Genomic DNA, 13,717 nt, shown 5'->3' with positions numbered 1-13,717 from the left:
TTTAATCTGACACTATATAAATTATGTAGCAGCCTCCTTTTAGGGAATGACAAGATGAACCGAGTTAAAAGGAGAAGCCAGCTCTGCACAGGTGCTGAAATCTGTGCGTTTGTGCAAATGTGTTAGTGCTTTCCAGCCCTTCAACCTAAAGAATAAAAGGTGAATAGATGCATTAAAGCTTTGTGTGCACTTGTTATGTTTAGCAAAATATGCTGTTGACTATTGCACTCCAGATTGCAGACCTATTAGATAGATTACCGCCATTGTGTCGTGGTCATGCTTTTGTGAGACCAGTGACCAGAGACTGACAGACTAGCAGGACAATAGCCCTGACCTTGGCACTCTGTCAGTTGGAAGAATCCCTCCAAGGGAAATGTCATTTTCCTCCAAGCTTAGATGATTTTATATTCACTGGGATTCCCCCTGCCGTCTATAAAGCATGGCTGTTTAAGGCAGACTATACATTCAGCGTTCATTTATAAAGATATGAGAGATGCTGTTGAACAAAAAGACCAAACATCTTCAGATGTCTAATATTAAACGCACAAAGAAAATAAGTCCTATAACTGGAGCCTCCAGAAAAAGCTTATAAATAAAGAAGCTTAAAAATATTTGTATGCTTTGAAAGACATCAAAATCGCAAATGTTTTATGTGCATTGGGGGGGTGGGGGTGAAGGCAGAGAGGAAGGAGGAGGAGAGTAAGAGCCACTTTCTTATGTTAAGCAGGCGTGCGGCTGTCCTCTATTGTGTGGCGTGAGGACTCTTTTCTCTGGCCAATTTGAGCATGCTTCAGTGGCCAGCCTGGCTCTGGTCCCCCAACGCATTATACGGAGCCACAACAAAAGCTTGAGAATGCTGCCTGCTCTCTCAGAGTGCCCCCCTCATTGCTCTACTCTGCACTACGTTCCCCAGGCTCCCCTCCCACTCCTTCACACACACACTCGCATACACAGAGGCGGGCGGGCCAGTCTACTGCGGGCCCCCGGCCGACGTGTCAGTCTAACGGAGCGCGACAGACGTCAGTCCTTAATTAATCACGTATACGCGGCAGGGGCTCAAAACATTATTTAACGACATGGAAAACATTCTAATAAGCTTGTCACACAGCCAACGCGCAACAGAAACCCGGCCAGGAGGGCATAGATAAATCTACAGTCCTTTATATACACACACAGTAGCATGCAAAACACACATTTTCATCTTCACTTTTTTATTTAGAGGAACTCCATTCATAACCACTCAGCTTTGTGCAGAAGCAATGGAGCAAAGCCAGACCTGAATACTAGGAAGGGTGTGGCTGAAGGAGGTGGAAGATGCCAAAACACAGTAACGTTCCTCCTCACCTTCTTTTCTTAAGAAAACAAGGGTCACAATCATAACCCTATATAAACTGTGTCCTCACTCCTGCCAGGAAACCCTTGAACCGAACTCATCACTCCAAACCTAACTAGTACTGACACGAGTACAAAGATTGCAGCAAATACAACCAGTTGAATACGACAAAAATCACACGTTAAAAAAGGTAAATGGCAAACTGACAAAAACAAACAGCCTTAATTGCTTTCCAGTTTTTAATCAGGGCTGATGCACATTGATTTGACCAATGCGCCATCTACTGGAGGAAAGAGGAACAACCGGCAGCTTCTGTGCAGGAGCCTTACCGGGTCATCGCTCGTGAAGCCCTTGTGTATGATGTGGTAAAGGTGCACCAGGAAATCACTGTTGGGGAGGACATCCTGGTGCCTGGTCATCATCTCACAGATCAGCTTGAAGGCCTGCAGTTTGCCTGCCTTGTACTCTGCAGGCAGCATGGTGGCCTAAAGAGGGGAGGAGTGCTATTACGAGGAGCTGGAGACACTTAGAATCTATTAAGCTGCAGCAGAGGCTTGAGAAGCTGATGCATTTTGTCCCCCACCCATTAAAAAAAAAATTTCCCTCATACAGAGATAACACAGATCGAGGCAACATTCTTCCTTTTATTGGTTTGCATAAACAGTTTGATTAGATAATACTAATATGTTCGTTGCCGCCAAGGCTAACCATTCGGCTGCATTAATTACTTTTTGCTGCTCCTGGAAATGTAATGATATTGCCTTCTGAGCATTATAAGATCCTCCCAGATTTTTTCCCCCCAAATAGCGCCGATTGAGAAATTCACTCTAAATGCTTTAATATTTACTTTTAATGACATGACAGTGGATCCGGCAATCAGACTATAAATTATTTTTAGGTTGTGTCTTTGCATTGTTCATACCCTGAAAAGCCAGGACGCAAGCATTCGAAGAGGTGGGATGAAGGGAGGTTGGGGCGGAGAAGACTGGTTGTCCACACTAATCCCAAGATTGTCCCGAATCTGTAAGCACACATTTCCCTTCATTGAATAACACATCATATCTAATGTTTGGTTCAAACTCTCTGCTTTGGGAAGTACAGAATACAATGTCTGATTTAAAATGTCATATTTATTTATAGAAATTTTACCTGTCTTTGACATAAAGAGGATTTAAAAGCATCACTTTGATGTAGGCTTTTTTTTATGCTCGTGTACACATAACATATGGAATTACTGGTTTATCATCAGCTGATTATGTCTTTATTGTACCTTGGCCAGCTTGTGCCACAGCTCATAGAGATAGGAGAAGACCTTGGCGTGGATTTTGGGGCAGCGGATATTGTTGACATCTCCCAGGATACCCAAAATTCTCCTCCACAGGACGAAGGCTGAATCAGCATGCCAGCCAGTCAGAGTCCCACCAGCAATGATGCTGACATCATCGGCCAGAAACTCGCTGCTATCTGCATGGTCACATAGAAAGAGTAATGGGTGATGGGGGTTGCAGAAATTATTATTTGGCAACACTTTGCCAAGAAAGACTTCATTTTATTTAGCTGAACGGATTCAGTCAACAAATGCAGACCAACTTTATACAATTATAGTAAAATGATTTGATTTGACTCTCAAAGCTAAGTTAGAGCAGCTGTTGACCAAATCCTTAAGTTATCTGGTGCATTTTCCCCAAAGGCATTATGCAAGTGAATAAAACACTCGAATACTTTTGGGAAACAGGCAGAAACCACATGCATCATCCAAGTGAATTGTGGCAGGACAGTGCCACCTAGTGGGCAGCAGGAGAGCAATGAGAACCTGAGGGAGTAAAGGCTTGGAAAGACAGATGATAGTGTAGCTGATGTGAGGCGATTCGAATGACTTCTGAAAGTTTTTTCTGTTTCACTGTTTTTAAATTTAGTTGCAGAAAAAAAGACAAAAGATTGCTCATTTGTTTACAAGAAGAAACAAAAGAACAATTATTTTGTATTATGTGTGCAGAATAATGACAAAGCAACTACTTTAAGTACGAGTAGCATCAAACCAAACAAACTAAAAGAAAACAGAAAAATCAACAAGGAGAATTTAAGACAAAGAAGTGAAATGCAGATGAAGACTGGTCTACATGATGAGCAGCTAGGGAGCAGTACCCAAGTGGTGTGGCATGTGTAAGACAGACTGATGCATGGTGTCGTCCAGGGGGCAATCCCGTGGGCACTCTGTGTGCACCAGCAGGGCTGGTGAAGCGGGGGGATTCTGGGGGTAGTGGTAGTGGTTTTGGTGGTTGTGGTGGTAGGACGGGGATGCGGAGTGGGTAGGGAGAGCACACTCAGGACCTAAAAACAACAAGTGGACATGGATCAAACTGGGTTTGAGGAACAGAGCAGAGGGGAAGTGATCACAATGTGGGAAACACAGACGTTCACGCACAAGGGTGGGAAGGGCAGACAGGGGGCGACAATATCTGCATACACGAGGGGGGAGGGAATAAATAAAAAGCCTCAAAGCTGAAGGGATGCTTTGGTAATCCCCCCCCCCCACACACACACACACAGAAATTGACAGGTGACAAATTAAAGAAAAAACAAACAAACAAACCAGCTAATTCAAGCCCCGCCTCCATTTTTCCTGGATAATGAAACATCTCTATCCTGATGGGAGTAGTCTCCTCCAACATGACAATGCTCTCACTGAATGAAAATGATGTGAATCCCATCCTATCCACAGTCACCACTTCACTTCCTATCTGATTACACATGAAACAGTACCTATGAGGTTTTGCACCTGTGTGTTGCACAGCATCAGAAAACCAAATATGGGAATATTTCCTGGAAAAAATGTGTTCTATCCTTCCAAGGGGCAAAAACTAAAATGATGCTGTGGTGGTTCTTCTCCATACTACAACAGCGCATCTTTAATTTGTCAAACATCTGTAGATACCTCAAACAAACCAGAGACCACAGGTTACTTTTCCTTTTATAACATTTCCACTTTTCAAACTCTGAGCACATTTAAAATCTTAAATTGCTTGGTTAAAGAAGTCATCTAGCCAAAATTAGGATTTTTAACCTTCCTAAGATTGATCAATCAATCAAGATCAACTGCACAACTGCTGAAGTCTCCCAAATAATTTAATCACTGTGATGAATGGTCACAAAGGGCTTCCTTTATAATAATGAGGACATTAGCTCTGTTGCTAACTACTATATGTATCAAACCAGCTGCAGGCTGCAGACTAATGTTACTGTTCTGACATAAACGGTAGTAACCAGACCGAAAAGCAGCGCGCATTTCGGTGCTTTATTTCGGTGCTTTTTTTTCCTGAGCTGTGATACACTTTCTTCTTCCTTACATTTCTATTGGCGGTTGGCAAACAACTGAAAGGTGCATTACCGCCACCAACTGGTATGGAATGATACACTTTAGATTCTAGCCAATCATTTTACGTTTCGAGGATAGTAGGCGGGTCCAGGTGCGTACGTTCTTTTAGAGCAGAGCTACAGATTAAAAATGCCCAAGGCGAAGTGGTCAAAGTCTGGCTGTACTTCACAGCAAAAGATGCAAACTCAGCAGCCTGCAACAAGTGCTTTAAGCTGATACTGTCAAAGGAGGTCACACTTTAAATCCGATGAACCTAGCCCTGCCAGTGTAGCAGAAATGATGATGGCAGCAGCAGCCGTTCTTCTCTGCGTGAGTAGCTTAATGTTGTTCGTGTGTAATTTACGTTGAGTAAGCTAACCGCGTTATTAAATTAATGCATGTAACGTGAACTAGCAAACACCATCATAGCTACATGCGGCTGTCTTCTTGTTTGATGGCAGATACTCCCTTCACCCTGGCCAAAAAGGCTAAAATGACCGAAGAAAAAGTGGAAAACAGTTAAACATGAGAGGTTTTTGGACAAAGTTTGTGTTTTTTCCATTGTTTAAGCACTGCTTCCAGCCCAGAGTGATACCATATATGCCCTATACCTGCAGAAAAGACTAACATTGTTATCTTTTTACAAAAAAACAGCTGAACATGAGAGGTTTTTGGACCAATTTTGTGTTTTCCATTCTTTAAGCACCGGTTTGGGCACCGTTTAAGCACCGGCACCGTTTCAAAAGTACCGGTTTGGCACCGGTATCGGATAAAACCTAAACGATACCCATCCCTACTGCAGACAGACATAAATCAAGTACTCTGACTGGATTTGTTAGCTCAAACAAACTGGAACAAGCACAGCTAAACAGAGACATTTAATAGAGACACTTGGATCAAGATTTAGGGGCTTGCTGTGAGTTTCTACCTGCTAAAGCTTCATTATGGCTGAGCAGCAGACTCCCCTGGCTCTGAGGATCAACTGTTACATCCATGTGTGCCGACTGCGTGGACTGATTATCAGCTTCCTCGTCAAACGCCTGCCAGGTAACTTCAGCCTCATTGAGGTAGCCATTGGACGTCTCGCTACTAACACTCTCACCTGGGTAAGGTGAAAAGATTAAATTCATGAAAGAATAAAGCAAAAGAAGCTTCGAATGGAGACTACTAGCTCTGCAAGGAAAACTGTAATATCCAATGCAACAATTACATATTTACATGCTATAGTCTTAGAGTATGCTGATGAAAATTCACATTTTTAAAAAGCAATTTATGTTTAATAATAAAACAGAACAGTGATTATAACTTCTAACTTTTCTCTCTGAGCTTAGGCCTCGTGTAGTTTGCGTGTCCCTCAGTATTGCACTCTGTCTCAGCTGAGCTGCTGGTCCGTCGGATCAGGATCTACAACAAACACAAACATTTAAACAGATGAACCAAGCTGATCAATCTTATTTTAAGCTAACACGATGGTTGAAGATGAACGTTCTCACCACAGGCGGTTCACTGCTCTCAGTCCTGCCCTCAGACATCCTGCTATCAGAACCACAGGAAGTAGGCGAGTACTCTCTCTGCTGGACTGAAAGGCAACAAACAGTTCTGATTTGGTCTCTACCAAAAACTGGAACATGTTCAGTTAATCCCTGTAGCCCTGATCTTAATTCTAAAAAATAAATAAATGAATATGTTTAAAGCAGGTCGTCTGACCAATCAGAGCACACAGGCATACGTCAGGAAGGTGACCAAGAACCCGATTATCACTCTGATCGAGCTCCAGAGAGAGGAGAACCTTCTAAAAGAACCATTTCTGCAGCACTTCAGGCCTGAATGGTCGAGTAGCCAGATGGAAGATGCTTCTCAGGTAAAAAGCACACGACAGCCCACCTGGAGTTTGCCAAAAGGTTTCTCATCTGATTAGAGCACTTTGCTCTCACACAGGCTTGCTTGTTGTTCCTTGAGTATTTAAAAGTAGAATGGGAGGCAGAGCCTTCAGTTTTCAGGCCCCTCTTCTGTGGAACCAGCTTCCAGTTTGGATTCAGGAGACAGAAACTGTATCTGTACTTAAGATTAGGCTTCAAACTTTTCTTTTTGACAAAGCATATAGTTAGGGCTGGATCAGGGGACCCTGAATCCCCCCTTAGTTATGCTGCAATAGTTGTAGGCTGCTGGGGGATTCCCATGATGCAGTGAGCGTTTCTTCCTCAGTCACTTTTTTTCACTCACTATGTGTTTGTACTAATCTCTGGTTCTCTTCCACAGCATGTCTTTGTCCTGCCATCCTCCCCTCACCCCCAACTGATCGCAGCAGACTGACGGTGCTCTCTAAGGCTACGTTCACACTGCAGGTGAAAGCGCATCAAATCCGACTTTTCTGACCCTATCCGATCATGGTGACAGTGTGAACGGCACAAATCCGATATTTTCAAATCCGATCTGGGTCACTTTTGTATGTGGTGCTGAATCCGATACATATCCGATGTTTTAGAAAGCGACTGCTGTTTGAACGGTCATGTCGCATTAAATCCGTCTTTTACGTCACTGACACAAGACAGATGCCCATTATCAGCGCCGGAGAAGCGCCCGATGAGACATCGCGAACGCTTCCTGGCCATCCGGTGAAACTGTTGGGAAGACAACGTTGGAGAAACGTGAACATTTTATTTGTTCTGTATAATCTGCAGATTCTGACAGAAATCTGCAACTATCCTTTGAAGCTCCGCTCCTCTAAAACAGCAATAAGGATCATTATTAGGTTATTTACATTATTCTGTAAATAACAAAATAACTTAAAGCAAAAATTGGGAAATGTAAAGTCCGAAGTCTTTATATTAAGGTCCATCAGTCAAACAATATTGTTGCTCTGGGTCTAAACAGAGCGCGTTGTGTGTGACGTCTTCTTTTGCACATGCGGCCGCTTTGAGCGTTCACACTAGAGCGCGTTTGCTGTCGCATTTTATCTGTAGTGTGAACGAGCAGACAAAAAAATCGGATTTGATCAAAAAAAATCGGAATTGAGCATCAAGACCTGCAGAGTGAACGTAGCCTAAGCCAGGTCTGCTGGAGGTTTCTTCCTGTCAAAATTGAGTCTGTCCTCCCCACTGTCGCCAAAACGCTTTCTCATAGAAGATGTGATTTTTTTCCCTTGTTATTATTGTAGGGTTTTACCTTACAATATAAAGCACCTTACAGTAACGATTGTTGCTGGGACACCGTCCCTACAGTAAAGCATGGTGGTGGCAGCATCAAGTTGTTGGGATGCATTTGAGCTGCAGGAACTGGGGGATTAGTCAGGATCGAGGGAAAGATAAATGCAGCAATCTACAGACACATGCTTGATGATAACTTGCTCCTGAGTGCTCTGAACCTCAGACTGGGCTGAAGGTTCATCTTTCAACAGGACAAGAAACTTAAGCACACAGCCATGATAACAAAGGAGTGGCTTTGAGACTCTCTGAATGCCCCGAGTGCCTCAGAGTCCAGACTCTAACCTGACTGAACAACTATGGAGAGACCTGAAAATGGCTGTGCACCAAAGCTCCTGATTCAGACCAAGCTTGACCGTTTCTGCAAAGGATGTGAGAAACTGTCTGCCCCCCCCCACAAAAAAAATAGGTGTGCCAACCTTGAAGCATCATACTCAAAAAGACTTGAGGCTGCAATTGCTGCCAAATTATTAAGCAAAAGCTGTGAATACATTTCAAGCAACTTTTTCACTTCACTATTGTGTTATTTTATTGTGATAAATGAATTGAATCTATTTGGAACAGGGCGTTAACGTGGCAGCTTTATCCCAGCCGCAGAATGCTGTGAATACTCTGGATGTACTGCATCTCTGAAATAATTAGCAGACACCTGTTTGTGTGCAATGCAGCTTCTAAACCAAGCTGACTAGCACTGGCTCATAAATCCACCGTCTCATCACTTCAACAATGATAACATCAAAGATCTCTGACATACAGTTTAAGGTCTGTTTAACTATTCGTGCTTAAAAATCAAACACATCAGGCTTAGCTGCTAAAATGAAAAATTCCAGTTGACTGTAATGTGAATAATAAAAAGTGTTCACACTATATAAGACCACTCTCACATCATCTAGTTGAAAAGAAGAATAATGAATATTAATTTGCTTACTGAGCTGTTTTCTCCAAATGGTTGTTTTTGTACATGCATGTGCAAATATATGATGTTCAAACTCATTTGTAAACTCGAGCTGCACGATCATATCAGTCGTTTCTGCTCCAAGCTTATCAAGTGCAAAGAAGTCAGTAACTTCCTGTTTATGAAAATCAGACTAAACAGAAAAATTCAATTTGGTGTTTGGCTTGTTTTTTTTATCCTTTTTTATCACGGGGTTAAAATTTTAACTATGAAAAACAAGCTGTTATTTGCTTTTTTTGTATTGCTTTGAAAATCCGAATAAGATTAATACCTTAATATTGCACTGGATAGTGGTGTAATAAACAGACAACTGAAGTGACAGATTACTTCTCTTTTATAAAGAAACTGCAGGGTTAATTTGTATCACAGCTGAACACACAAACTGAATAAAAGAGGAGTAATTCCACTGAAAATAGTTGAATAAGCCTAAAAAAGGAAAGCAATAGTTCTCAGTAAGTGCCAAACTGCTTTAAGTGGATAGGAAGGCAACAATAACTCAAATAACCTCTAATTACAACCAAGGTGTGCAGAAGAGCATCTCTGAATGCAATAACTGAAACTCTGAAGGAGATGAGCTAAAGCGGCAGGAAACTGAGGCTACGCTTTGAACAGTCTCAGCAAAATTGGACAGCAGATGATTGGAAAAACATCTGGTACTAGTACGGTGTACCTAATACAGTATTCAGTGAGTGTATACATAAGAATAAAACGTGCTTTGTGCTTGTATATACCTGGTAAGGTCTCAGACAGCTGTTGGGTGATGTCTGAGGTGCTGCTGCTACGCGGCAGAGGACTGTCTCTGCCTCCCAGCTCCTCCTCTCCCCCACACTCTGACAGCTGACACTCCTCCACATCTGACAGTCGGGAAGACAAAGACATGGTCAGGCAGAGGTGCAATACGGATCAAACATCATGGAAACACACTGGAATGTGACTTGCAGACACTGTACAGACAAAAATTTCACGCATATGAAACACGGTGAGGAAAAACAGGGCATGCAAACATGCAACGGTGATACGTACACTTGTTAAGGACAGCACAAGGCACCGGGGCAATCTTGAGAAATGCATTAGTCAGATCATCCAACAACATGGATTAAATAAAAAGTTCAGGGTGCTTTATGAGAGACTGTGACTGAATATGAATGGGAAAGGCCGGGCGAAGGTCACGCAACATGCAAACACATGCAGCTCTCACAATACTTTACCTGAGAGTCTGTGAGAGCAAGCAGAGTTACCAGAAGAGATACCAGGCAAGAAAGAGCTCACAGTGTGGAGCAGCATAGGAACACTTTTAGTAGTGGGCAAAGCCTCGTATAGATGAACACAGTTGCTGATGGACTGGCTTCGCTTAGCTTCCATCAGGGAAGGAGAAAGAAGAGGAAAAAGAAGAGAGACAGCGGGAAGAGAAAAAAGGTAAAGGAAAGAAGCAAATATTCAATGATAGTAAAGTACAAAATGCTGCAAAGAAGCTTCTGCTAATAAATTCAATTCTGATCGTGAAAATGGAGCAATTGAAGACCAGCAGAGTTTGATCCAAATATAGTCGCACGTGAGTCAAAGGTTCAAATAAAACAGCTTTAAGAGAGAAAATATTTTAAAACCAGTCAAAAAAATAAATAAAAATAAAGGGACACTGTCACAAAACTGAGATTTAAAGCTTTTATACAGAAAAATATAGAAAATCATAACAAATCAGCACAGCAATACCACAAAATCTACCAAATGTAGGTTGTGGTGTGTGTGAAAGAGGGAAAGAAATCAAAACGCCTGGAAGACAATAAAATAAAAACGGGTAATACACATTTCTCAGATAATGAAGAAAAACTGATTCTGCCCTATGTCAATTTTATATTTTATTTTACTGTGAAAATCTCTGGTTTTAAATGTGCAACAGAAGTAAAGAAACGATATAGAAAATGAGCACGAATGCTAAAGTTTTCCTCCAAAAAGCAAAAACAAAGATCAGCGATGATTCTGAATTTAGTGAACTGATTATTATTATGATTATTTAAAAGCCGCGTGACCCTTTTAAGATGATCATGAGAAGAATTTTTAATTTATTCCTAAATAATAATGACATACAGCTGACATTCATTTTAAATTAAAAGATACATTTTCTGACATGTAGTAACATATTTGTAAACGGCAAAGCGTGACTTCCAGTGTGGAGTATCTGTAGTGTTTCTAAACTGATTTTTTGCTCCTTATCAGTATAAAATCATCTATAGACTAGTACTCTCTCCTAAATCCATGCAGATTCAAATGATGAAAATTTGTGCAGTTAAAATTTTCATTGCTGTGTATCCAGCTGTTACAGGGTGAGAGTCGGAGTACACCCTGGGCAGGTTGCCAGTATATTGCAGAGCTGCACACACACTATGCAGTAAAAAATTAAAAATTAATAAAAATAATTACCCGTGTACACGCCAAGCAGAAAACATTTGATCTCACTCTCTGCATTATTCTATGAGAGCTGATAACCATCTCATCTCTGGCAGACTGAGAGCCGGTTCAACTGGGTCCTTGAAGCTGTAGAAGCTTAATGAGTACTGTAATGAATTTTTGAGCCCCTTCCTTCGTTATCAAGACATGATCTCAGAACAATATTAGTTTGCATTTGCATGCTTAAGTGCAACCAAGTTTTGACAGTTGTCAATGCCGAGGCATTGCCATTGTGCCTGGATAGCACTTCAGGTTTAATCTCAAAGCGAGCAGAGAAAGAGGACAGTTCTATTCTCTGCTTTCAGCACACTTTAATTATGCCTTTCAGCGAGAGAGATACATCGTCTCCTCCAGCCCGCCGCTGCATCCCATTTATGCATATTAATGAGCATTAATTACACTCTTAATGAAACTATCAAAAACTGCCATGCAATTGATGTGTGGGCCTTCTCTTGAGGAGTAGGGAGGAGGGCTGCTCGGCCTTTGAAGATCAATGTGGGAGAAATCCAATTAGGCCAAAGAAAGGGAAGGGAATTTCAAGCAGTAGTGTTTCATGTCCATCTTTGCTTGCACGCAGACACAAATAAACAGAGCGGCATAATAGGTGGATAAACATGTGCATGGGACACATAATAGATGGAGAACACGCGCACATGCACACACACCACAACCTTAAAAGTGACCTTACTTGAACCTTTAAATGTGTGCGATTTATATTACGGGCTCTTGCTTTTCGCCTCCATAGGGAAGACACGTCTCCATAATGAGACTGTGTAGACAAACAAATTTAGGCCCCCACAACACGAGTAATACCTACACCACACACACACCCCTTCTAAGATGTCATCCAGGCACAATTACGTCTGCTCCTCGCTCAATGAGCTCGTCATTTCAGAACATTGGCGGTAATTGGTGAGGCGGAAGGCCAGGGAACAAAAAGGGATCATCTCTGTGTTTTATCCCCCACATTAAGATTCTGTCTAGACAAAATTAAGAGGAGCAAGCCAGACACTGTAGCTTCTTACTACTCCACTGCCTTATAGCTCAACTTATAATTAGCCTGCCACTTTCTCATCAGATAAGGGGTGTTTGCAGAGTCCAAAGCTGGCCTCTGACATGCTGTCAGGGGGACTGTGCTGTATGCCTACAATCCAGTTGACATGGAAACATGTTGACACTGGGTAGTGACATGTGAGGGAAACAATAGGTGCCATCTGCTGGCCTCTTTGTCTTTGGTGTCAGGGCTTTCAGAGACACCTGGGCCAGTGTACACACGGACCTGTCTGAAGACTTTCACACACAATAATACTGTCTGATAAACCCTGCGGTCTAAAGTTGTGCTTCAAAGGGTTATCAGTATGCTGTTAGAGACTCACACAAAAGCTGAAGATAATACTTAAAAAAACAACAACTTTCCTGCTTGTAACGCATCAAAACGCAGCCTAAATGCATCTTAAAAAATGCAATCATAACAAGATAATCCGAGCCATTCTCTTCACCTGTCAGTGCCTTTAATGCTAATGTTTTATATAAAGCCAAGTATTCAATTCATTTTATGTCTGCTTTAAATGTACATGGCTCATACGAGCCACAGCTTACTTACCAGAGGCCTTCTGTCGGACATTGTTCCGGGCCTTCTCCACACCCGGTGCTCCTGAAGTAGTGGCTGAGCGAGTCCTCATGGGCTCCTGTACTGGTGGCCCGCCCTGTTCCCCATGATTCCTCCAGCTCAGCGAGAATGAGCGTGCAACTGCTGCTGCCTTCTGAGAGTCCTGGATCACACCTGACATACGAGGAACAAAACTTAGTGAGTGCTGAAGTGTTCAAGGGCATTTTGTACTGAACAAAACTAAACGTTTAGATTCACCTAGAGCTGAAAAAACAAGAATGAAAATTAATGGGCTTTTTTTATTTGACTTATTTGACTTATGGTTTTAACCTTAAATGGGTCACTTTTAAGCATGGCACCTTTAAAACAGGTCAAACACGTGTACTGAATCGTACTGGTCAGAGTTAGTCAAGCACACAAAGAAAAACAAAAGACACAAAAAATAAACAGAGTCATCTTTCCAATCAAATTAAAGCCACTCTAATCTCCTCATCTTCTCCCATTTTGTCCTCTCACCACGTCCTCTCTGCTTCTTCTCCTTCTGTTCACTGAGTTTGTCCAGAGGCAGGTTGGCCATGTCCAGGCCATAAACGGAGCGTGCCAGCACAGCCGTAAGCGAGTCCATGATGCTGGCCCATTCTGTCACCAGCTCCTCCCAGCAGGTAAGAGAGGACAGCACTGCCAGCAGCTCATCCCAAAGCTCCCGGGAGATAAATACGCACAGGTTGGCTCGTACCCACGCCACAATGATGGTCTGGATGCAGGAGGAGAAAAGAGTTGATGAATTAGCACCAAGTTACACATACAGTGAGACACA

The 13,717-nt window shown here is 42.3% G+C and overlaps 1 protein-coding gene across 8 annotated transcripts in view; it reads right to left on the bottom strand.

The window, feature by feature from the left end:
* Positions 1-13,717, bottom strand: part of ralgapa2 (Ral GTPase activating protein catalytic subunit alpha 2) — a 98,313-nt gene that overhangs the window by 51,828 nt on the left and 32,768 nt on the right. For 6 of the 8 annotated variants that reach the window (XM_085144447.1, XM_085144441.1, XM_085144439.1 and 3 more), the window contains exons 15-25: positions 13,417-13,654; positions 12,895-13,074; positions 10,055-10,201; positions 9,578-9,700; positions 6,182-6,267; positions 6,002-6,092; positions 5,617-5,790; positions 3,479-3,664; positions 2,604-2,797; positions 2,256-2,354; positions 1,663-1,818 (exon numbers count right to left, since the gene is read on the bottom strand). In XM_085144447.1, the coding sequence (XP_085000573.1) occupies positions 1,663-1,818; positions 2,256-2,354; positions 2,604-2,797; positions 3,479-3,664; positions 5,617-5,790; positions 6,002-6,092; positions 6,182-6,267; positions 9,578-9,700; positions 10,055-10,201; positions 12,895-13,074; positions 13,417-13,654 (1,674 nt within the window). The remainder of the gene's footprint in view (positions 1-1,662; positions 1,819-2,255; positions 2,355-2,603; positions 2,798-3,478; positions 3,665-5,616; positions 5,791-6,001; positions 6,093-6,181; positions 6,268-9,577; positions 9,701-10,054; positions 10,202-12,894; positions 13,075-13,416; positions 13,655-13,717) is intronic. The other 2 variants (XM_085144446.1, XM_085144443.1) reach the window with 2 other exon arrangements.

This window comes from Neolamprologus multifasciatus, chromosome 19, assembly GCF_963576455.1.
Source record: "Neolamprologus multifasciatus chromosome 19, fNeoMul1.2, whole genome shotgun sequence".
NCBI lineage: Eukaryota > Metazoa > Chordata > Actinopteri > Cichliformes > Cichlidae > Neolamprologus > Neolamprologus multifasciatus.
This window is presented reverse-complemented; position numbering and strand designations above follow the sequence as displayed.